Here is a 24,274-nt window from a genome sequence, read left to right as displayed (position 1 = left end):
ATTTTGAGAGTATTGTAATACGCAACTCACATAATACATAAACCATTCAACAATTGAAAGCAGAAGAAAAGTGTACAGCAAGTCATACAAAAAGTAAATGGTAAAAAGGAAAGGGGTGATATCACTGAAATAGTCTCTGTTCACCGTGAAACGCCTGTTACCAAGATACTCAGGGAGGAACCGAAAGATAAAGAAAGGTGTTCTTGGCAGTACATAAGAACAAGATGGCTTCAAGTGCATGTAAGGAGGTGGAATGGCAGAAAAGGTTGATACTACGAAGAGAGAAGTTGAGAGAAAGGTATGACTATTTTCAAAGGAAAGAGCAGCACGTAGGGAAGATGCATGGGTAGTTACAGGTAGCGTAGAAATGATTAAACCCTTGTAGTGGCCCAAAAGAGCCGAAGGGTTGTATTAACAAAGAACTGGAAGCCGTGTGTAGGCTTTGAGGAGGTGAAGCAGTTGTGGGGTGTGTGTCTCTAGGGAAAACTTCGTTGGCCATCACAGCACTGGAGCCGAGGGGCAGCCAAGTGCTCTAACTACCCTCTGCTTTCACCTTCATGTATTTCTACAACAAATATGTATTGATACCTATGTGCTGAGGATGCAAAGATCGGCAAGACCAAGAACGTGGTAGGTGACATTTATCCATCTTCTTGACCCTATTTCATAGGTGGAAAAGCTTGCCACCTTAGTTTGTTTGCCTCTCAAAGTGAATCTTTATTTCCAGTTAAACAATAAAAGTAGTGAGGTGTTTTGTTATGTTTAAGTAGCCCACATTTCCCTTTAGAGACCAATGCTGTTTATCTAATTTTTTAATTCATTATTGTCTTGAATGCCAATTTTGAGTGATCTTTTTGTTTCTTTGTTTATTTTTAATCTAGTAGAGTTTTCCTAATAAGGCAGGTAGAGGAAAAACAAAAGATTAAAACAAACCAGTCTACTGAGAATGAATTTGTCTGAGTTCTTCATTTGCCTTAACAGAGATGTTTATATATTTTTTAAAAAATAATTTACCAATGAAATTGAACCATTTTTCTTATCCATAAAAGAGAGACTAAAAGAAAGAAAAATGTTACAAAAATATTTTTAGTGTGATAAATTCACCATTTTTTAATTTTGTTGAACATAATTTGAGTCCAGGGAAGAAATCAAAATATGACATAAGAATTTGACTTTCAGTCTATAAAAGAAGGAGTCTTTAGTAAAGAAAATAAAAGTGTATAGCAACTCTTGGCAAAGATTTAAAAACCCCTGGAGGGCTATGACCATACACACAATCAAAGCATTAGCTGTATTTGTTCACTTCATCTTACCCTATTTTCTCTAGATATTTTCACTTCTAAACAGATAGTGTTTGAAGACAGAGTAGGAGAGATTATGCAAATACATGAATCTTAATGAGAAGTTCATTATTGAACATTTTGACATGAATTTCAGGAAATAATAAAAGACCTTGGGATTTATTGAGACTTAAGAGAATCAACTCTGCTCCTGGAGAACTTAGAAACTGCCAGAAAAAGAGCTGAGACCCAAATGACAGCAGATAACGTACAAGCCAGATTACATTATGCCTGATAGTAATGAATAGGAAATGGGGCATTGTGATAAGCTTGGAATGATGATCAATATTTGGAATACTGAGATAGGCAAGAAAGTAATTAGTCCCATTATGGACACAGCACAGATAACACAATTTGGGAAATTATACATTTGGATTTCATGGGAAATTTTTTTCTAGGCTAATGGATTTGCAATGATATCTATTAAAGCACATAAGACATTTTGCCTCTAGGGAAACTACTAAAAAAATTAAATATACAAAATGTTCAGTAAGTGTAATCTAAAATAAAAATACAAAGTGAGATATGTTGAAAAATAAAATGATGCTGTGACTTCCTACTTGGAATGTATAATAATTTTTCATTGAAAGAGTTTTGAGGCTATTAATTTCACATCTCAACTCCCCATGAAGCAAGTAAAGCATTTTTATTCTATTTGCCCAAGTTCATTGCTCATGATACAGAAAGGCCAAAATGATAATGAAAGCTATCTTGACAAATTCCTGGCCTTTTCAAGTTCCGTACAGTGACCCTGGGCAGCATTATAATCATTTTGATCCCCAGTTTACAACAGGGCACAATCCCTTTGTTTTAGAGGGAGGGCTCTAGGTTAATTAATCTTCCCTAAGTGCCTGGAGGACCATCGATGTTATTGAAATGTGCAGATTAACACATATATTATTTATTGTTAGTTTATCATAAATATTTGTTCATTATTAAACTTGAGCTGGAAGAAAAACTGGCCATGTATCTCAAAGTGAACACGTTCCCCAAAATAATTTCTTATGTTTTAATAAGAATGTATTGGAAGCAATTTCATCAATAATGGAAGATTCAATTACTGGTCTCCTGGATTAAGGCATCCTTTTAATGTGGGGTCTGAGTGCTCGAACGGGAAGTTCAGACATTGCCAATGAAATCCCTGACTAATGAAATGACTGTAGCCTGAAGGGAAGGGCAGCCGGGGCCCCGTTATTCATCTTCCCACGAACGGCCTCTGTGGCTGATGAACAGGTGGATAAGTATACCTTATTTCAAAAGAAAAGTGTAAGGAGTTACTTGCAAAAAAACTCAGGTCAACTTTTAAATTAAAAGAAAAAAATATATAGTATTTCTGTATGAAGCCCTTGTCAGCTTTTTGCAAAAGAAATGGTTGTATTTAAGAATGCAGTGGTAGACTGAACCCATGCTTCGTGCTGGGCCTTTGCTTATTCTAACGGTTAGCGATAACAGTAATAATAATTATCACCACTGTCTTATGAGTACATACTAGGTACCAGGAACTCTTCTGTCCTTGTCTTATCCTCATTTTACGGATTAAGAAACTGAGGCTAAGAGTGTTTAATAACTTACTAAGTAGCAGACTGGGACATGTTGGGATTTTCCACAGCCTCTCCTTGTAAGAACTCACTATTAACCACTCTGTGGACTCTTTTCTCTGTTAACCCTAGTCACCTGCATGTAGGGACCCGACAGCAGTTCTCAGCCCGAAGGTACAGGCAGGGATCCGAGGCTGGGGCTGACAAACCGAGGCTCACACCTATTTGGTCCTCCTGGAAGGATGTCTGCGTCACCATCTGTGAAACGGACTTTCTAGCTAGATGGCTGGTGCAATGGCATTTTGGCGTTTTAAGAATCTGGTTTAGAGACAACTGTGCTTGAACAACAATTCAAAAAATAAGAATCTGTTTTTTACGTAGGTGGCGCCTCTCTACCTACGCAGTAGCTCTGTACTCCCCTCTGTTCACATTTTTTATGCCCGTGGGGGAATCAGTGGCCCGACTCCTTTAAATCTTTAATTCTCTCCATAGTACTGTATTTCCCTGGGTGGCATGGAGTGGTGAATGTGTCTGAGGACTGGTGGGGCCTGAAAACGTGACCGTGACACTTCCCTGTACTCTGTGTAAGGAAGGCTTCTGGGACCAAGTCAGGACAATCCTTTTGATTTGAGAATAAAAGAATCTTTGACAGTGTTGTAACATCTCTTTAAAAATGACTACAATGGTATTTCTTTATGAGGCCTTTATTTTAAGGGAATATTTGGCACCTGGAACTTGAAGAATATTTTTTATAATACCACCTTCAGAATAATCTTTAACATGTGAGATCCCTCTTCTAGTACCCTTGATAACTGCTTTATCATTTCCTGTGAGAAGTTTGTGTATGTCAAGTTTGTATTTCTGATGGCAAGATAAGTTTATCAGGATCTGAGAGAATGTAGTCAGTGACATAGAAGTCATGAGTTAAAAAATAAAGTCTCGTTACTGAACGTTGGAAGGTGATTTGTTCCTTGGCGTTTGCAGCTAACCTGAGCTGGCCTGGAAATCATTGAACAGTCATACTCAGAGTAGCTCGGTAGCGGCTCAAAGTGGGACAAGTAAATGCTCAAATTTGGACACGGTCCACCCCATGACTGATAACACGTGGTATTCATAGATCTCTCTCCCAGACAATTACTTAAACTCAGCCGCAGCCAGTATCATATCAGCTACAGATGAAAACGTGAGGAGTGATCATAGTTTAGGATGACTTCAGTGGCATAGAATGACCAAGGTTTTGATTTAGATTAATTACTTATTTTTTTATTATCCCTTCAAAGAGACTTTTACTTTTAGTGGGAGCCTTGAAAAAAAATATGATTTGGGTAAATAGGCTAAAAATAGACAGCGAATATTTGCATTTTAAAAGCTACAGAATTCCCAATGCAATGTGAACCCAAGCTAGAACTGGTATGGGTCAGAGCAGAAAGGAGGGATTGAATGTGACAATTTATTGTGCATCATAAAATCGTTACGTGGTCGGTAGTTTATTCCAAGTGTTCTGTTGGCATGTAGTGCCGATGCCCATGAGTTGACATAACAATCCCTCCCAGTAACCTTGACCTTTGGTCAGAAGCTTTCTGACACATAAGGAAACATGAGCCTGGGTCAAGGTCCATGGCAGAGTGCCCTTTCACTTGGAGATTCAGTTCCATTAGGACTGTGTACCTGTAAGACTTTGTAAATGCTCCAGGTTCTTCTCTCTACCCTCAGTCGGTCTCCCACTGCCACATCCTGTTTACTCCCCAGGAATAAATGCAAATGTTTTTTCAAGCCCGAAACCCCCCAGAGTCCACATAGGACTCAACCACCCTTTTTGCTTTTAGTTTTACTAGGGACTATTCATTACATCCAAGAGAGCTAGGTTGTCGTTTTGGCGAACATCAGTTGATGCTTCTAATTTGTGGCTTCTCTTTATGTAAAGTGAATTCCTTGCTGGCTCTATTAATCCTGCAAAATCCAGGTTGCTTAGAATAACTAACACTGTGTTTGTTCGTTTTCAAATATAACTTCTTGCTAAGCTTCAGAGGAGCTCCTTTTAGATAACATGTCTTATATCTTGGATGATTTATTCACTTTCATGTTCCCTGGAATCCATTGCTGAAGGTTGATGTGAATACTTACAGTTTGATTTCTAATATAATCTCCTGGATGGCAATTAATAAATAAAAGATGGTTACTATTGTGGACAGAAGAGTGAAGCTTTTTCAGATACTTTTCATCTTCACATTTTCACCAAACTTCATACCAGACCTCCCTAGGGCTTGATGGTGTAAAATATTTTCTGTAAACTCCAAAGCTTTCACTGTTGCTTTAGTGCCCCAAGCCTCTGTGTTGCTTTTTATTTGCTTGTCAGAAATGATCTTCTTCGATTTCTGTTTCTTCCACTTACTACCCTTCCTGGGAATATAAGAAAGATCTCCCTCTCTGGATTTAAATGTATCCTCTGTATTTATGACTCGCAAGTGGTACTGAAATATGTCCCTGAAATTTCTTGTAATTTTGTTTTTGCTTAGTCACATCTCTGTTGTGTTTACGAGAGATACACAGTAACTCTCTAAAAGCCGGTGTGTATTGCCATCATGTGTATTGTTCAAAGGGCAAAACTTCATCCTGTAAGTTAATGATTAAACTGTAAACAAAAATCCAATCTTTGCAGTTTGCCTGCTTGACTAGGCTCGGGGCTATTCTAAACCAATGCTCTTATTTTAGAGATGAGCAACCTGTGTTCTCACTGAAGTAGCTTGACCATGGCAAGTGGAGAGCAGAGGCAGTGTGCCGCTTCAGGCAGTGTGGAGCAGAAAAGGTGGAGGTAGCCTGTCTCAGGACAGTTCCCAGTTCTGACACTTACAAAGTGTGTGATTTTGAACCAGGTATTTCACTGCTCTGTGCCTCAGTTTCCTCATCTGGGGACTAACAATAGTGCAGTAGCACAACTGTAAGGTTTATGGTAAGTTAATATAAGTAAAACACTTAGGCCCTTAGCTAGTGTGGCTCAGTGGACTGAGTGCCGGCCTGCACACCCAAGGGTTGCCGGTTTGATTCCCAGGCAAGACACATGCCTGGGTTGCAGGCTGGGTCCCCAGTTGGGAGCACCTGAGAAGGTGACCACACAATGATGTTTCTCTCCCTCATGCTCCCTCCCTTCCCTTCTTTCTGTAAATAAATAAAATCTTTAAAAAAATACAAAACACTTAGGACTAAGCATTGTCAGCTGTCAGCGTTATTGTCATTTTTTTGACTATTCTTAATATTTACAGAACATAAAATGTGTATTGTTACTGAATGTTATGTGTGTTTACATAGGCATTTCATCTCTGTTGTACTTCTTTTGTACTCTTTGTCTTACCTAGTACTGTGCTAAGCAATTAGTGGGGGTGTTAACGGTGAGGGCAGTAGCAGAGCGGAAATAGCAATAATAGTAAAAAAAGATAATGCTGTTTAGTGAGCCTTTCTGTATGCTAGACATTGAAGTGTAAGTACTTACATACTTACCCCTTAATATGCACTCAATGTATATCTACTGAAAAGCTGCAAAGTAATTTAATTCCAGTAATGCAAGTATAGCTGGACCATAATAATAATCCCCTTCATAACTAGAGAGGATTGTGAACTTTGGCTTTGGTGGAAAAGAGCCCTGATAGAATCCCTTCCATCTTTAAAGTAAGCCTGTGCTGCTGGTATTTATATAGCTTAATCCTGTTATGGACAACTGGGAGCCTGGCTGTGGGTGGGAATGGAGGTCAAGGTCAAGGCCAAGGCCTGGGTGACAGAGGGCAGATACAGGGCAAGACAAACAGTACAAGTGAAAAATATTATGTATCAGAACACAAACAATTAAATTTATTTAGGTTTTGCTTTTATCTTTTTGAAGTATTATGTCATATAAAAGTTTCCCCTTTTGTAGACACCCAATGAGAACTAATTTGTAGTGATAAGCATTGATACAGAAACGTTGTTTTCTTTCTTGCTTTGCTTCATTCATCTATAGACTAAATAAACTGCATTAGCTGTACACAAATAGCCACCAGAGTGAGGTAAAGTTTTTAATCACAAAAATTGTGAAATCACATCAATGTTCTTTGATTTCTGTGCATAGTATGGTTCTTAATAATTATAAAAACAGTGATGAAAATAGTACAAGCTACAATGTCTGGGGTGCTTGAGGAGGGCACTGGGGGAAAAGCACTTATATTAGGCTCTGTGGGGGGGGGAGTGTGTGTGCACACATGCATGTCATATACACATGTAAGCTCTGTAAACTGCTGTGAACTTTCAAATTCATGTGTGTGTGTGCTTGCGCATATATATATGCATACATATTTATTTATATATATGATACAATTTTAATTTTAAATCTTACTGCAAAAGGAAACTAAGGCTCGAAGAAGCCAAACCACTTGCTTGAAGTCAAGAAAGTTGCACAGCTTGGGTTTATCCTCAGCTGCCACCCACTTACCACTCCTTTTTGTAAGCTGCCCAATCAGAAATGTTTCCGGAACAACAAACCCTTCCAGGACACCACATTGTCTCAAAAGGGAAAAGGTGACATTTTGCCCTTTCTTTTCCAGAATCTCCAAGCAAAGATTTCGGGCCAACTCTGGGTTTGAAAAAGTCTAGTTCCTTGGAGAGCCTGCAGACGGCAGTTGCCGAGGTCAGAAAGAATGAACTTCCCTTCCACAGGCCCCGGCTGCACATGGTCCGAGGCCGCGGCTGCAACGAAAGCTTCAGAGCAGCCATTGACAAATCTTACGATGGACCCGAAGAATTAGAAGCTGGTAGGGTGACATGCTTCCTTAAATGGTTTCTTCATCTCGTTATTATCCACGAATCACAGGCAAGAATGTGTGCTTAACTACGGAGAAAAATGATTTAAGGATCCCAATTATATTTTTGATATTAAAAGTAATTCATTTTCCTGATATGTTTTGCCCTTTGGCTTAACGAACATGGAATTGGATAAGGCAATATGCAATTTATTTTACAGTGCAAACGCTAAAGAAATGTTCTCTTTCACTTTCCTACAAGGACCAACTGTCATTTACCCTCGGGGTGGGAGCACTAAGTATGCATTTCTTGACATTCTTATTGGAGTCATTAGAAGCAACATCAACCCGAGGACTGACTGCATTAATTGGGTGGAAGCAGTTGGGTTATTTTTGTACTCAGAAACCTCTCCTGGAAATAACTTACGCCGCGTGTTTCCCACCCAGCATGTGCGCTTGTCTGAGCTGATCAAGGTTAACAAGCTGGCTTTCAGAGAGATTACTGTTGTTCTACGAATCAAACCTTTCAGACGACTGGCTAGGCAACCAGTCGTCTCCCACTCCCCACACCAAATCTTGCTTGAAGTCACCAGGTTTAGGCAGTGGACTCTTCAAAGGGCACAAGTAGCCACATGGAAGAGTAGAACTCCAGAGTACTGTTATTCCTTCTTCTGTATTTTACACTGAACTTTCCTTGATACACAAACATAAGTGCCCCTGACCACGAGTATTGCTTTATTTCTCTGCACAGACGGACTGTCTGACAAGAGCTCGCACTCCGGCCACGGAGCTCTGAATTGTGACTCTGCCCCTCAGGGGAACTCCGAGCTAGAGGACGTGGAAAATAAATCCAGGAAAGTCAAAAAACCAAAAGAGAAGGAGAAGAAGAAGGAAAAGGGCAAATCGAAAGTCAAGGAGAAAAAGCAGAAAGAGGAGAATGAAGATCCGGAAAGGAAAATAAAGAGGAAGGGATTCGGTGCCATGCTGAGGTATGGGCTTGCTTTGAAGGCTAAGCTGGTTTTGTTGTTTATTTCTTTGTTTGTTTCTCCTGGTAAAATCATTCATTTGTGTGCACTCAAAAAATGCAAGCTCTTGTTTCTCTTTGGCTGCATGCATAAAAATATAAACAGAGAATGTGCTTGCTCCTTTTCTGCAGAGGCAGAATGAGACTTCTTGGGTGGCTCTGAACCTCATGGTGATGACAGGAAGCTGTTATGTATCTATTGTCCAAGAAAAGCCAGTGCTTGGTAGAGACACAGGCAATTCCTAGAGCCCTTGGTACCTAAGTGTTGTATGGATAAATCAAATGTGAGTCCAAAATTGTGTAAATGAAGCACACCCCTGCTCCACCCCCATGATTCTAGGTGTGTGTATGGCCAGGACTGTGGGTGCATTGGCTGTCACCGACAGAGGCTCTGTGGTCCAGTGGAGATGGCACTGGATCTGGAGTCAGATGGCCCTGGTCCGAATTCTCAGCCCTCCACACAGCAGCTACTGGGCTTCACACACATATCCTCCCTGAGCTTCACTTTCTCCCCTTTCAGACTGAGGCTAGCATGCCTGCCCTCCTGATGCAGTGGGGACGAGAGATGAGACTTCATGTGCGATCCCTCCACTGACTAGGCATGGCTCATCAGGGTCCAGTCAGAACACAACCTGCGGTTTGAGGTCAAGATCACACCTTCTGCTGTTGCTCAGTCTCTGTAACCAGGGGGAAGGGAAGGGCACTATTAAAACAGAATTTAACCAGTTATATCTGGCATTATCGGGCTGTTGGGTGCCCTTTCGTGGGCCACCATTGTGGACTTTTCAGGGGGCTTCATATTGTGCCAATCACTAATGTAAGAGTTTCATTTTCTCACTGGCTTCCTGGAACCTCCTGATCTCAGGTGGTACAGCCCTGGAGTCTCCTCACCCCGGCTACTAGACTTTAGTTTGAGATGGCTTTAGCCTGATTTCCTGCTAGAGCATCTACTTGGCTCACTAGAATCATGATCTCGTGTGCTTCCAAATGAAAGAAGTACAGCCTGTTCCTACTGCTCCTTTTCTCCTTCCCCTGCCACAGGGATGCCCCAGCCAGCCTGGCATCTTCAGAATTCTCAGGGCAGAGTCAAGCATGGATGGCCCTTCTACAGCCCTGGCTCTTCTACTTCCTAAGTAATGTTGAGGAAGTCATTTAATCTCTTTGTGCCTTAGTCTTCTCATCTGAAAAGTAGGAATCTTCATAGAATCTACCATTATCATGAAAGTTTTATTTGTTTGCTTACATATAATGTGTTTAGAATAGTGACTGGCAAGTAATAAACATTCCGTTAATGTTAATTATTGTGGTAAGCAGAACAATGGTCACCTAAAGATACACACGTTCGGTGCCTGGTACCTGTACATATGTGATGTTGCATCTCAAAAGAGAATTAAGGTTGCTGATCAGCAGACCGTAGATAAGGTGATTGTCCTGAATTTTCCCCAGAGGACCCAATGCAATCACAAGGGACCTTAAAAGTAGAAAAGGAAGATGTGACTGTGTAAGAAAGGTAGAGAGAAATGCTATATGCATGTATATATTTGCTGGCTTTGAGACTGAGGGAGGAGGTCATGCGCCAAGGAATGTGGGCATCCTCTAGAAGGTGGAAAGGTCAAGGGCACGGATTCTTTCTGGAGAGCCTCCAGAAAGGAACACAAGCCTGCCAACTCCTTAATTTCAGCCCATTTTTATTACTGAAGCCACTAAGGTTGTGGTATTTTTTTACAGCATCAGTAGAAAACTAATATAATTATATTATAATTATAACTACTTCTATAATGTCTTAGTATTATAATTTACAAGGAAAAAATCCTGTTTAAGGTGTAAAACAGCTAGTTAAAACAGGTTTAACTAGTCTATAAATATAAAAAACTGTTAGAGCTTCCCATTTTCTAGAATATCACTAAATTAAGCCCCAATTTTATATTTCATTTCAGATTATTTGATTCACAGGTTCATACTCCATTGCCCATAACACAGAACTGGCTTTTTTTGTTGTTAAATATACACTCTGTTTTCCTTTGGTAGAAATCACAGGGCCCCCAAATCCTTTAGACATCTAGCAGCTCAGGGTTTGTTCTCTTCTACTATTTTAGCAAAACTAAGATCTGAAAGGTGGTGTTTGATTGTATCTCTGGTGTAAAAATAGCAAGTGTTTTCCATAGCCTTTTGCATCTGAGTTTGTGAGCATATTGGAGCTTCTGCGACATGCACAGTTTCAACAACAAAGAACACAAAAGCTGTTACCATTAGCCAACAGATTTTGCTTTAATTCTCATCTGTTGCTCAGATGCTATTGACTTAGTTTCTTTCTTATTTAAAAAAGATTGATTGCTTTAAGGTTCTCTGGGAGTTAGATGTGTGGTTTAAATATGTATTATTTTTCCATTATCTGCATTTCAGGGACAGACACTCTCCTGAACCTGGGGCTTTCATACAGGTTGTGTACTTATACCATGCACCGTGGCACCTGGCCAAGGGCATGAGCAAGGACTGGGATTCTGCTTTCTCTTCCTCACTGAGCCTTGCATGGTGGAAGTGTGAATGTGCTGACCATGGTATGCTTGTAGAAAGCTAGGTGCTGTGTGCTTTTCTGATAGGAGCTGATCCGTTCATGTTGATGATAAGAAGTAAGTAGTACACTTTTTAGCTCATTAGGTAATATAATGTACTCCTGATCCTTTTGGAAAAATTACCTGGGATCTCATTAATCCATATCTTTACATGTGTTATCTGGTTCCAGAATGCTATTCTTTGCTAGTTTCAGACTGATTCCTTGCAGATTCAACTATGGCTCTGGCTCTTACACAGTCCAGAACTTACTATGGAAAGGTATGCAGCTCTAGAACCTACTGCCTTTGGTAGCTTTCCTGTGTTCTCTTTGCCTGCTGTTGAGAGAGAACTTGAGGGGATCGAGCTGCTTAAATTTCTCCCTAATGTGTTCAGATTCCTTTAGGCCTTGTACTCGGGGTGGCACTACCCTGCAGAAAGACGACATGTGGCTCCTGGTAGCCCAAGGGTGAATGAAGCTCAAACCCCGCAACAGACTCGCCCGTGGCTCTCAGTCTTTGGCCGCCTCCCTGGGATCTAGCAGATACCTCCTAAGCACTGCAGAGAAATGTCCTTTGGCTAACAAAAGTGGCCCTGTCTAGAGTGAAAACTCCAGAAGTCAGTCCCTGATTTCTTAGTCACTTAATAACCTTGTTAATCTTTGTATTCTTTAAATTAAATTCTGTTATAGATTTCTGTTTAAAATGCATAGCTTTTATATCATAGCTGCTGTATTTTCCTCAATTGTCAGCTGTATTTGGACCCTGAATGGAAAACCTTGATGTCATTGATCAAGTGCCTTTTTCTGTATGCTCTTGTGTGATTTTGTACTCAAAGGAATTGTGCCTAGTAAACTCCTTTTCAGTGGATTAACAAAGAACAAACTGTAAGACCTGCCAACAGAAACTCCATCTCTGTTTTTAAAATTGGTCTGCCTTAACTTATTTGATTAATAACACACATTGAATGCCTACTCTTTGCCAAGCACAATAATAATTATTCTTCCTTTATTCAATTCTATTAAAGGCATGCTTTGCATCAAGCACTATTCTAGACCCAGGGCATAGAACAATGAAGTTTCTGCTTTTATGGTATATTTTGTGTCTTAGTGAAGGCAGAAAGAATGAGATTTTCAGATTTCTTGACTTTAAAGCAAAAACAAGTAAAATATTGCATAACCATGTAAATTATTGTAACAATGACTTTCTCAGGAAGTAGCAGAGCCATTTGCCTAGAATACCTCTGGGACAAAGCAACACCTTGTCGACTCACAGAAATTAGCAGTCATCTCATTCTGTGCCAAACGAGACATCCAGGCAATGGCTATTGTAGAACTCACATCCCAGTGAGGGAGAGAGAATAAACAACTAACTCAAAATAATTGAGATTTTCCTGGTTGTAGCAGGTGCTCTAAGAAGGTAAGAAGTCAGAAGGGATGGTGCCACCTCACCCTGGGTAACTGTCTCCACAAGTCATAGAAGTGCATCTGCCCAGGCTACTCGGAATTCTCAGCAGCTATGTTATCAGAACTTCACACAGTGTGGGACTAATGCCAAATCACGTTTATGCTTGCTTTTTCAAAAAAATTTTTTTGCAGCCTATGAATATGAGAAGGTTATTTTTAAACCAACTTCACATAGAGCTATCACAAAAAGCTAAGCCAAATTGTGTCTCCTTTAGAATACAAAGCCCTGTTATACCTGAAGTAAACATTCTAAAGGAATGTGGTCTTGAATCTGAACGGTGAAGCTGGGTTGCAGCTGTGTGTAACAACTCTGTTGGCTATCAGTTGAATATCCTGTATTGTTACTTCTTAACTCAGCTAATGTAGGTGTGCCCCAGGGTATGCTGGTTCAGTGTCTGCACAGGAAAACGTAAAGCATGAACCCTAACGACAGAGAGAGGTATTTTTAAACATCTAGAGGCATCAACTTCTTATTTCTAAGCTTTGCGAACATAAAGCATTGATGTTCATTTATTCTATACCAAAATATACTATATATCTTACTGAAATCAGGGCAACTCTGTATGATGGCAGCTTGCCTCAAGTTGTTCGAAAAAGAGCATTCCTGTGCGCACACACATAGACACATATATACAAACACACACACACACTCCTTGTCCACCACCACAAGCAACACAGACATCACCACCACTCAATTAATACTTAACCTAGTTAAATTATCTGTCCCTTCTAGGCTCTGAATATTTAAATCTCCAGACCTTCACTAATCCCTTTGAGTCTCAGTCTACTCATCAGTAAATTGGGGATAATCACAGATTCTCTTCAAGTTGTGTAAACAACAATTCACATAAACAAACATCCTGCACTACAGTACCCGGCTGGGCCAGCTGGCTCCTGTACTCCCCCGGGGCCCCTCCCCAGAGAGCCAGCCATTACCTAGTGCCTGTGACTTCAAGCCCACTAAAGTTCCGTTTTGCTTTTTTCATTTTCCTCTAATCTCTACTTTGTATTTCAGGTGTGCACACTGTTTTTTCTTTAGCCTGGACAATTTGGCGTAATAAACTACAATAAGTAATGACATGGGTAAAATCATTCAATCATTACACTTTATAAGCTTTGCCTCACCCCTTTCTAAATGTAACCGTGAACTGTTTTCAAGGTTATCTTATCACTTGGTGGTGCTGCATACAGATGAAAATGGATTCAAACGGAGAAACAGGGTTGTTTGTCCTTTTTTTTTTTTTATTCTTCAAGTCTTTGAGAACAGAGTATATGGATGGGTTTTGGACTTGATATCCTTAATGCACAGCTCATAGTTCTTTTCCTGGGCTGCCTCAGAAGTTGCCTTTTCATACATTCCCCATAAAGATGCATTCTGACTCAATTTTTAAATTAGGTTAGATAGATACTGAATACTTCTATCTCCAGGGAGCATGACATCTGTCATACACTTCTCCTCTTTACCTTCATCCCATAGCGGCTGTTACAGGTCTTGTGTACGATAAACGTAATGTGATTTTGCCTGTCATTACCTCTTTCTAGACCGTGGATGTAAAATGCCTGGGGGTCCCTTCAACTTTATGGAAATGAAGGGTGGCCTCGCTCATGTAGCCGGCCAGTGAAATTTTACCGGTCATTTCCCTAAAGTCAAAAGGCCAACAACAGGCTAGAGGTAGGGTGTTTTGCTTCATGAAGTAGAGGCCAGTCTGAAATGTGGAATTTCAAATGAGAAATGAAAGCCAAAGTAGGCCAGAGGTCTTAATTCTGCCTCAAGCTGTATATAGAAATACTTGTACATTGAATACAGAGAACCTTACAAATCAGGGGGAAATGGCTGCATATATATTGAGCCTGAGAGAAATATATGGCTTTGGCAAAGTAATAATAATAATAAAATTTTCCTGGCAAAGACTACTATGAGTACAACCATCCATCCTTCTCTCCATGGCTTTCTGTGATTGCAGAGGAAAAGAAACAGGAGCTGAAAAAAAAAAGTCAGAATTTTGCTATGTTCATTTTTTGTCTCTTTGGTAACTGAATTTTCTCACCTCACAGTTCATCTTACATTATTTACATTCTCTTTCCCCACATGAGCCACTAATATTTTGTTTCTTCATTTTGTTAATTTGCCGATTTTCCCTTGAGCTAAGTGTCCTGGCAATTTTAATTTTTCGTTCAAATTGCCAGAATCATAGCCCTTTTTTTGTTTTCATTGTTACTATCACAGGCCTGGGTTTAAACTGCTACAACGAATGACCAGCAGTGTGGAGCCCATAACAGAACTGCAAAGCAGAGAGCAGAACACACTGATGTTGACTTCCACTAAACCCACTGGTGTGATAGCTGCCAATATTTCTATATGTCTGTATTGTACATCCCAGCTTTTGTCCTTTTGCAACGAAGCACCAGAGAGAAGATTTAGCACCCTAATGTGAATAAACTGTACACAGGAGAGCATAAAGGAGTGACTGAGAGTGCCTATGTGAATGGGGCAAGTGATATGAAATGATGGAGATAGATGTGAGGAAAAGCATAGACTACATTGGGTTGAACACTTTAGGCTTGTTCTTTGGCATTTATTTCTTAGCTATAAGGAGACCCAGAGCCAGACGGGCTATTCCTCTGATGGGCGGAGTGCAAAAACCAATGGGCGGCCGCAGGGCCCAGTGTGCAGAGTATGTTTGGTGTCTGACTTCATTATTTTTTTTTTACATTTTTCAAATCTCCTTAATGATTGTCTCAGTAAAAAACAGCTAGATTCGCATATCTACTCTCTAAAATAACAGTTTTATTGAGGTTTAATTTACATACCATTCCATTCACTGATTTATAGTATGGAATTCAATGGTTTTTAGTATATGAGGTCTGTCTGGAAAAAGTCCAGTCATTTTTAATATAACGAGAATGGTAGATGGGACATTGATGTAACCTGACAGACAGAGAGAATAGACTGGAATACACTTGCATGAACAATGATGACTTCACTGTACTAGTCAGTGGGGATGGTAGATATCATTGAGTGAGGATGTGTACTGTGTGGTCATCGCATTCAAAATGACTGAGCAAGTAAAGCAACAAATCTGCATCAAATTTTGCGTTAAGCTTGAACATTTCTCTATGGAAACTGCATCCAAATAGTTTCAGAAGGCTGCAGCTATGGGCAGCTGGTGATTGGCAGCTTCATCATGACAACGCAGCCACTCATGCATCATGTCTCATGCAGAGTTCTTTGGTGAAACATCAAATCACGCAGGTGACTCAGACCCCCTACAGTCCAGATTTGGTGCCCTGTGACTTCTGGCTTTTCCCCAAACTAAAATCACCTTTGAAATGGAAGAGATTTCAATCTGTTGATGTTGATGAGATTCAGAAAAATATAATGCGACAGCAATCAGGAGAACTGTGTGAGGTCCCAAGGTGCCTACTTTGAAGGGGACTGAGGTGTCATTGTCCTATGTACAATGTTTCTTGTATTTTGTATCTTATTCACTAAGTGTCTCTATTTTTCATATTATATGACTGAATACCTTTTGGACAGACCTCATATTCACAGAGTTGTACAACAATCACCACAATTAACTGAGAACATTTTTATTACTCCAGAATGAAGCATTGTACACATTAGCATTCACTCCTTATTTCCACTTACCCTCCACCCTCATGGCCCTGCCTTAGGCAACGACCCAGCTGCAGTCTGTCTTTGTGAATCTACCTATTCTGGACATTTCATAGAAAAGAAATTGTACAATGTGTGGCTGGTTTCTTTCACCTAGCATAATGTTTTCAAGGTCCACCTATTTTGTAGTGCATTTCAATAATTCATTTTTGCCCTGGCTGGCATAGCTCAGTGGATTTAGCGCAGGCTGAGAACCAAAGTGTTGCAGGTTTGATTCCCAGTCAGGGCACATGCCTGGGTTGCAGGCCACAGCCCCCAGCAACCGCACATTGATGTTTCTCCCTCTCTCTCTTTCTCCCTCTCTTCCCTCTCTAAAAATAAATAAATAAAATCTTTAAAAATAGTAAAAATAATAATTCATTTTTATTGCTAAATAATATCCCACTGTATACACATACCACATTTTGTTTATCTACTCATCAGTTGATGGACATTTAGCCATATTTCTACTTTTTGACTATTATCAATAATGCTGCTATAAACATTCTTTTACAAATTTTTGGATAGATATGTATTTTTATTTCTCTTGGGCATACATCTTGATACAGTGGGATATACATATGGTGCAGGAAATTGCTGGGTCATATGGTAACTCTGCATTTAACATTTAAGTAAATTTTTCAGTTATAGTTGACATACAGTATTATATTAGTTTTAGGTGTACATTTATCTGCATTACAAAGTGCTCACCCCAATAACTCTAGTACCCATCTGACACCATCCGTAGTTATTACAATAGTATTGACAATACTCCCTGTACTGTACTTCACATCCCCATGACTATTTTTAAAACTAGCAAATTGTACTTCTTAATAATTTTTTCAGCTGTCAAGCATATCTGCAAATGTTTGTTTACCCTGTTTTTGAATGTGTTCATGGATGGATGAGGGACATAGATGGAGTTAATAAGTATAAAAGTGGATGGGTAGCTTATTTTCAAAATCATTTTAGAATCTGATTGCTCTCCATTGCCTTCCCTTCCTACCCTATGTAATCTTGATTACTCTGTAGCTCTGTTTATGGCTATTCAAAGCAAGACGGTTTTCTCATACATAACACAGTAAAAATGATCACATACAGTATCAACTGAAAGCCTTATTGGTTTAATTAAGGTTCTGTTCTCCTCTTAATATGCGTGCACAACTCCCATTAACGTTAATGTGAATTATGAAACAGCACCGAAAAAGAATAGACCCCTTTATCTCATTACTTTTTCAGATAATGAGGTTTAGATTTGTTAACAGATCAGAAGTCTACTGGAAAAAAAAATTGGCTCAACTTTTAGAAAAATTGATATGCTAAAAGGGCTTTCACAGGTGTTAAAGTGGAAGATACAGATTACTAAATAAACACCATTGGCATTTGAGGTGAAATCTAATCATTTAAGATGCTGGATTTATAAAATGCAAAAGATTTCCTAATGGACCTATTTGCATACTTATATTAAGTAACTAATAAAACATATTAATAACAGCTTTATTCATATATGTAAATACTCACAACTTCCTATTTAGGATTGTATTTGCCTAATTTGCTTTTTACCATGTCCAGCACAATGTCATGTCCTTGTAGGATGTTTACTCAATACTATTAGATAATGGCATGTATAGATTTAATAATTTGCTTGAGGGGGGGAAATGGAATCAGTTCTTTGTTTAGCACCTTTTATCTGAGAACTTCAATGTAGTTTACTAACATCCGTCTTCAGGATGCACAGGAGTTGAATGTAGCAAATAGTAGTTTTACTTTGTGGATGATGAAGCAATGAGACATTTAAAAGTGAAACAGCCAGTCTAGAAGTGAAACAGACTTTGGACTGATATAATACGAAGACCTGCCTTGGTCATTGCTACTATTGTATTAGCATCTAATAGTGTATTGACACCAGGCATAATTCTGTATACTTTCACAGACCCTGTAGAACCCACACTTCTTTATTTTAGACATTCATTGGATTTCTTGTCCTAAGCCAACATATAAAATAGCAATTTAATAACATGAGATGCTTCATAGTTAAGGGACAAGACTTGAGTCTTTGGCATAATAACTGTAACTGTTTTCCTCATAGAATGAGAAAGAGACTTCCCAGAACAATTATAGACAGATATAGAAGGTACACAAATTGAAAAATGGATAAGAGATATACAAATATCATTTGATTGCACATCCAGGACTATTATCTCAACCTTGCTAAATAAGGTCCACCAGGATTTTGGAGACAGTCCAGCTTTGCTTCTCCAGCTAACTGCTGACCATTGCTGCCCGGTGGCCCTGCCTCCCCCTCAGCTTCAGCATGTCTACAGTCCAATTCATCATCCACCCACCTAAGTCACCAGCTCACCCTGACTCTCCTAATTCTGTGTGAGGCCCTGCCAGGAATCCCATGACATCTGGGAGCCTCCTCTTCCCCATCCCCACAGCCATCCAGTTCGTACTCAGAAAGTGCTCTCTCTCTTTCATCTGGGCCCATTTTCCATTTCCAACACCATACTCCAATCATGGTCTTTCTTTTTTATTACTAGGTTGTTTCAGTAGGCTCATAACTGATTTTCCTCCTTTTTCCCTCTCTTCATTCCAGTTCATCCTAAGCATAGCTACCAATCATTCATTCATTGTTATCAGACATTTAATGAACACCTTCTATACTAAAATGCCATTTAGTACAGTGGTGAAGAACAGGTCCTCTGGAAGCATTCTCCTTGGGTTCAAATCCCAGCTCTATTTCTTTCTAGCTGTCAGTTCTTTAGCAACTACTTAACTGTTCAGTGCTTCAGTTTCCTCTTCTGTGAAATTGGAATGATAATAGCACCTACCTAATAAAGCTGGTTTGAGAGTAAATGAGATTATGTATGAAAATGCCTGGCACATAGCATGTTCTTCAAATATAAGTTATTAATAGTATTCAACTCCAGGAGCTAAGATAATTCCCAATTACCTAGTAGTTCTCCAAAACCCAACTGTGCTTTAGAGTCATCTACAGAGCTTGTTCAAGTTGAAGATCACTGGACCTTATCATCTGAGATTCTAATTTGTTAGGTTTAGGGTGGGGCCTGAGAATCTCTGATAATTCTGATGCAGCCAGATTCAAAGTGCTTGGTTTGGCCATTTAATACCCTCTATATGTTTATCCCAATTTATTTTTATATCATTTTTTGTTTATTTTGCCATTCCTTTCTGCATACTGACTGGTATCACCAGTATCGCTATTCCCCAAAACACACTTTGTGAAGCCCTAAGACTGCACCCTCTCTGAGGATGACCTCCTTCCCCTCCCCTCCCCTCCCCTCCCCTCCTCCCTTCCCCTCCCTCCTTCCTTCCCTCTCTTTGAGTCTTTCTAGGCTTCTGAAACCCACCTTCAGCCCCCTGTCCTTCGTGACTCCTTTGACCTTCATTCCTGTCTTTCTCATCAAAACTCTTCTAGTTCTTGTCTTCTCATTTAGTGCTTCCAATAGGCCAGCTTGGTGTGTTTAGTGTGGGTTTTGCCTATCTGTCTCATATCCTTAGTGGGACTTTATCCTTTAAGCCAAGGGACCTCCTCAGGATGCTTTTCTCAGTGTTGGTCCTTAATAAGCTTTTGCTGATTGACTGACTGGCTTAGATGGCATGCTAATTGGAGTAGACTTATTTGGATATTAAAGTGTTGTGCCCTTTAGTCATTCTAGATAACAGTATTAAAACTAATGAAAACAGTGGAAGTGTTTCAAAAATAAAGAGGCTAAACTGCATTGGGAGTTATTTTTTATTAATTTCTGCTCAACAAAAAGGTTGAAGGCTGTGTTAACTGGTGAAGTAACCAGCTGTTATCCACCCCCACCAAGGACAGAGCTAGAGAAAATGGGACAAAACCATTATCAGGGAAAAAAAATGAGGTTAGATATAAAAAAGAAAATGGTTGTTAAGCACTGGAATGAGGTTTCTGAGCAGGTTGTGGAATTGACCTCCCTAAAGTACTTTCAAAGTAGGGAGGATAAATATCCATCTAAAATGATAGGGGAAAAAATGTCAGTCAGTTCTTACTCGAATATCTATTAAATGCTACTCTGGGGAAACCAAGAAAGAATATACACTATGAGCCCTTCACTTAAACTCACTGTCTAATTAAGATGACCCATAAACATGAAAGTATCAGCAATGAAAGCAGGATTTACAGTTAGGAGCTGAATGGTGAGGTTGTGACCATAAGTGCCGTTGGAATTCAGATGTGTTCCCTCCAACTACTCCCTGCCTCCCCAACCCTAAAGAAATATATACCTCAGGCCCTTTTTAAATAAGTGGATTTTTGACATCTCTTTCCAAGCTGCTTTTCTAGATTGAGCTGAGCATCCTCAATCTTTTCTGAAATAATGTATTTAATACTATTGGGCAAGAAACTGCTAAGTATGCAAAAAGCATAAAGGATGTTGTGATAAGCATAAACCAATTTTTTCTTACTTTTTTTCCTGACGTCTTCCTTCCTTCATTTAACAGACATCGATACATTACCTAATCAGTGGCAGTCCCACTGCTCAGTCTGGAGATGCCCACAATGAACAAGTCTGTGTGTTCTCTTGTTACCTGTAACTTTTCAAAATTTGGTGGGCCATGCATATTCTAATATTGAAGTGACATAGAATTTACTAAGCTCCTTCTATATAACCAGAGCATCCCCAGATCCCATAAATACTGGGATGGTTGAGGCATTGATTGTGTATTGGTGAAAATACTGAATAGTGAGATGTCTTCATATCTAAACTCAGCTGTGTAACTGGCTTCTCAGATGGAAGTGTTGCTTTCCTTTGAAAAAGTATACTTTTCATGCCCTTGCAACGTGTATAAATTGTCATTACGGCCATCAACTACTTAGCCATTGGCTGGAAGTGACGAGAGGGTGTGTCTCTAGATTAAAATACAGAAGGGTTGATTATCTGAGAAACACGTTTCCTGAGGTGAAATGACACTCAATTGAGGGAAATTGCCCAGACTGTGAATATTTAATTTGCCAGAATTGAAAATTTAGCTAGCGGCAAAATGAAAAATTTGGCTTTTAAACATACAGAGGTGGGCAAAAGTGGGTTTACCCTTGTGAGTGCATGACAGTTTACTCTTGTGTTATTATGTATTTATTAATTATTATTAACCTACCTTTGCCCGCTCCTGTACTCAAACTCAGAATGCCCTTCGGTCTGCATTAGGGTGACCACCTCATCCCTGGCTGAGCCCTGAAGATTCCCCGTCTAAAGAAGCTCCTCGATGTTAAGCAAATCAGGACAGCCAGTCACCCTGGTCTGCATTCCCAGGGCGAAACACTGTCCTGAAGAATCATCATCTGATTTTTCCCTCCTTTTCCACCCTTCGTTTATATGCATAACAATTTTTTTTTGAAAAATAAAAGAGTAATTATTTGAATTCCACAAAGTTTAAAAAATTTATACTATAAACTTAAAAAATACAAGAGAGTGGAAGGTATAAAAGAAAACAGCTCTGCTGTTATCTTTGTGTTTTGTGCTTGCTTTAACCTCAGCTGCCATTTATTCCTCTGAGCATTGTAGTATCTGAAAAATCCATACAGCTCCAAAAATCAAAGTAGAAATGTCTCAGCAGAGAATGACTAAAAGCAGCACCTCACTTGCCAACAAAAGAATTCTTAAAATATTATATAATTTAAAACTCAAGAAGGAGAGAGCTGGAGGCACATCACCCAGCAATAATGGTGGCGACTCTGATAGCAGACAGAATCACCAGTGAACAGTAAAAACCCTAATTCTGGGGCTTTCGGTATTAGTTTCTCCCATTGATAGGTTTCTTCTCCCCCAGGAACTATAATTTCCCACTTTAAATTTGAACTCTAGTCGATGTATAGTAGAAAATCAATATCATAGATTTGTTCTGCTTTCCTTTTGCCTCCTGGAATTTCCAAAGTATGTGAAGGAACAGCTTTTATGATGAAGATGGACTGTAAAATGAAAGGGGAGGCTTTGACCAATTTCCTTGAACTTTGACCCAGTCTTTGCCCAGACTACGGTGCCGCCTGCAGGTCTGTGCCGTGCCTTCATCATCCCCGTTCTACTGGGGTAGTTAATGTCTGGAGTCGTATGATGACTGAAACATGCCACTCTTTGTGAAAACTCTTTGGCAAGTTAATTGGCTCTTGCTGTGAGAATATTTTTCCTATTTATCCTACCTTTTCCTTTCATTTTGTTTTTCTATTTTCAATTATAATGCTCCCACATTCACTCGCTTGCATGTGCTCTCTCTCTCACACACACACACACACACACACACACACACACACACACACTGAGTAATCTATAACCTAGGCATTTATACCGGCGTGGGGACATGGTAGGTCATTATTCTCTCAGGCAGATTGAACTTGCCCCTGACAGTTCAAACCCTTCGACGAGCCTGCTAACCCCATCTCACCCAGCATCTCCTCCATCTCAGGTCTGATGACTCCAGACTTGAATAAGAGCTGGTTTGGATCATCTTGGTATTTTCCACTGGTTTCATAACCACCTGGAGTACAAGACCCATGCCTTATGAATAGCTGTGTTCTCCCCAATACTTAAGCCTCTGCTTCATTTCTGCCCCCCTGCCCCCCCCCGTATCTTCTTATAATTGTAACCCAATTTTCTGGTTCCTCCTGGTCCCAGTTTTGGGAACTAAACACAGAGACAGATCGATTGTCCATAGTCTCTTCCCTGACTCTGTGTCCATTCTCTCCACACTTGACACCTAGGAGTCCAACCACAGAGCTCTGTAAACCTGTGGCACACCGAGAAATCATGACTCTTAAGCAGATACCACCTCCCTGCCATGCTGGCTTCTACCTCGGGGTCTGCTCACTCAGTTGCCTGGAACCCACCGTCCCCACATAGGCCCCACTGTAGAGCCCATTGTCCTAGACTAGAGCACTGTTACAGTAGAACTTACTGCTGACAGGTCACACCCGGTATGCTGGCTCCTGGCTCTATGTCCATCCCCATATATCTAGTTACAGGGCATTTCTTCTTGAACCTCATGTATTTTATCTGACTTTATTCATCTGTCATTTGCTCTCCTCTCTCGAATAGCCTGTGTTTCTGATGAAATATGCCTGAATGAACTACTTGAAGACTAGCTGGCCGACCTCTGCAAGTCAGACTCTATGCCTTGGTGTAAATTCTCCAGCCGTTACTCATCCTAATCAGTGGGGCTCTATCTACTCCTCATCCCAGTGATGCTGTGGTGTTAGGAATATCCGACTCCAGTTTGCTATTGCTTCCTGCCTGGGCCATAGCATGCATCCAGCAATGGATTGCTGAGCTAATGCTTGATTCCAAGAAATCTCTTTTAGAAACAGTGACTGACAATCACTTTCTGTTTGAAATTGCTTCCATTGGCTGATGTGACTTATACATAACAATTGATATTTTTTTCTCTGGTGCTTTTTTTTTCCAAATCATCCATTTGGGAAAACTCGAGTATTAGTTCCAAAAGAGAGAAACTAGTCCTCTGAACAGTGGAGTCTCTGACAGAAGGAACTCTCTTGATTATGGAAATATAGGCTAAAACATAGTGATAAGCTCTGCTCTTTAGTTTTGCATTTTCAGTGTTTAACTTTAAATCTAACGATCATGTTTTATTCCACAAGGGATGTATCAGCATACAGAGAAATAGTGGAAATAGTGGTGGGTGATAGGATGTAATAGAAATTCTAATAAGCTGTTTAACAATAATATGGCAGGCAGATACCATTTTAATCAGTATTGTCATTAACAACTATCAATAAAGAACATGAAATGTTCTTGTCTTTGTGAATTATGATTTATGGCTGGCATAGCAGTCACACTGAACTATATTTATTTTACAATGTAGAGACATTGATTAAATGCACATGGCATCTCAAATACAGCTGACATTTTAAGTCAAAATTATTACATACATGCAGCCATTC

General features: G+C 39.8%; 1 protein-coding gene across 1 annotated transcript in view; it reads left to right on the top strand.

Moving 5' to 3' along the window:
* The window catches only part of PARD3B (par-3 family cell polarity regulator beta), a 975,282-nt gene that overhangs the window by 684,979 nt on the left and 266,029 nt on the right, over window positions 1-24,274 (top strand). Inside the window, exons 17-18 of the mRNA XM_045852946.1 lie at window positions 7,450-7,656; window positions 8,396-8,633. Coding sequence (XP_045708902.1) covers window positions 7,450-7,656; window positions 8,396-8,633 — 445 coding nt within the window. The remainder of the gene's footprint in view (window positions 1-7,449; window positions 7,657-8,395; window positions 8,634-24,274) is intronic.

The sequence above is a fragment of the Phyllostomus hastatus genome, unplaced genomic scaffold, assembly GCF_019186645.2.
Source record: "Phyllostomus hastatus isolate PE091 unplaced genomic scaffold, TTU_PhHast_1.1 phas_contig_137, whole genome shotgun sequence".
Lineage (NCBI taxonomy): Eukaryota > Metazoa > Chordata > Mammalia > Chiroptera > Phyllostomidae > Phyllostomus > Phyllostomus hastatus.
Note: the sequence above shows the minus strand (reverse complement) of the source record. Positions and strands in the feature narration are given on the sequence as shown.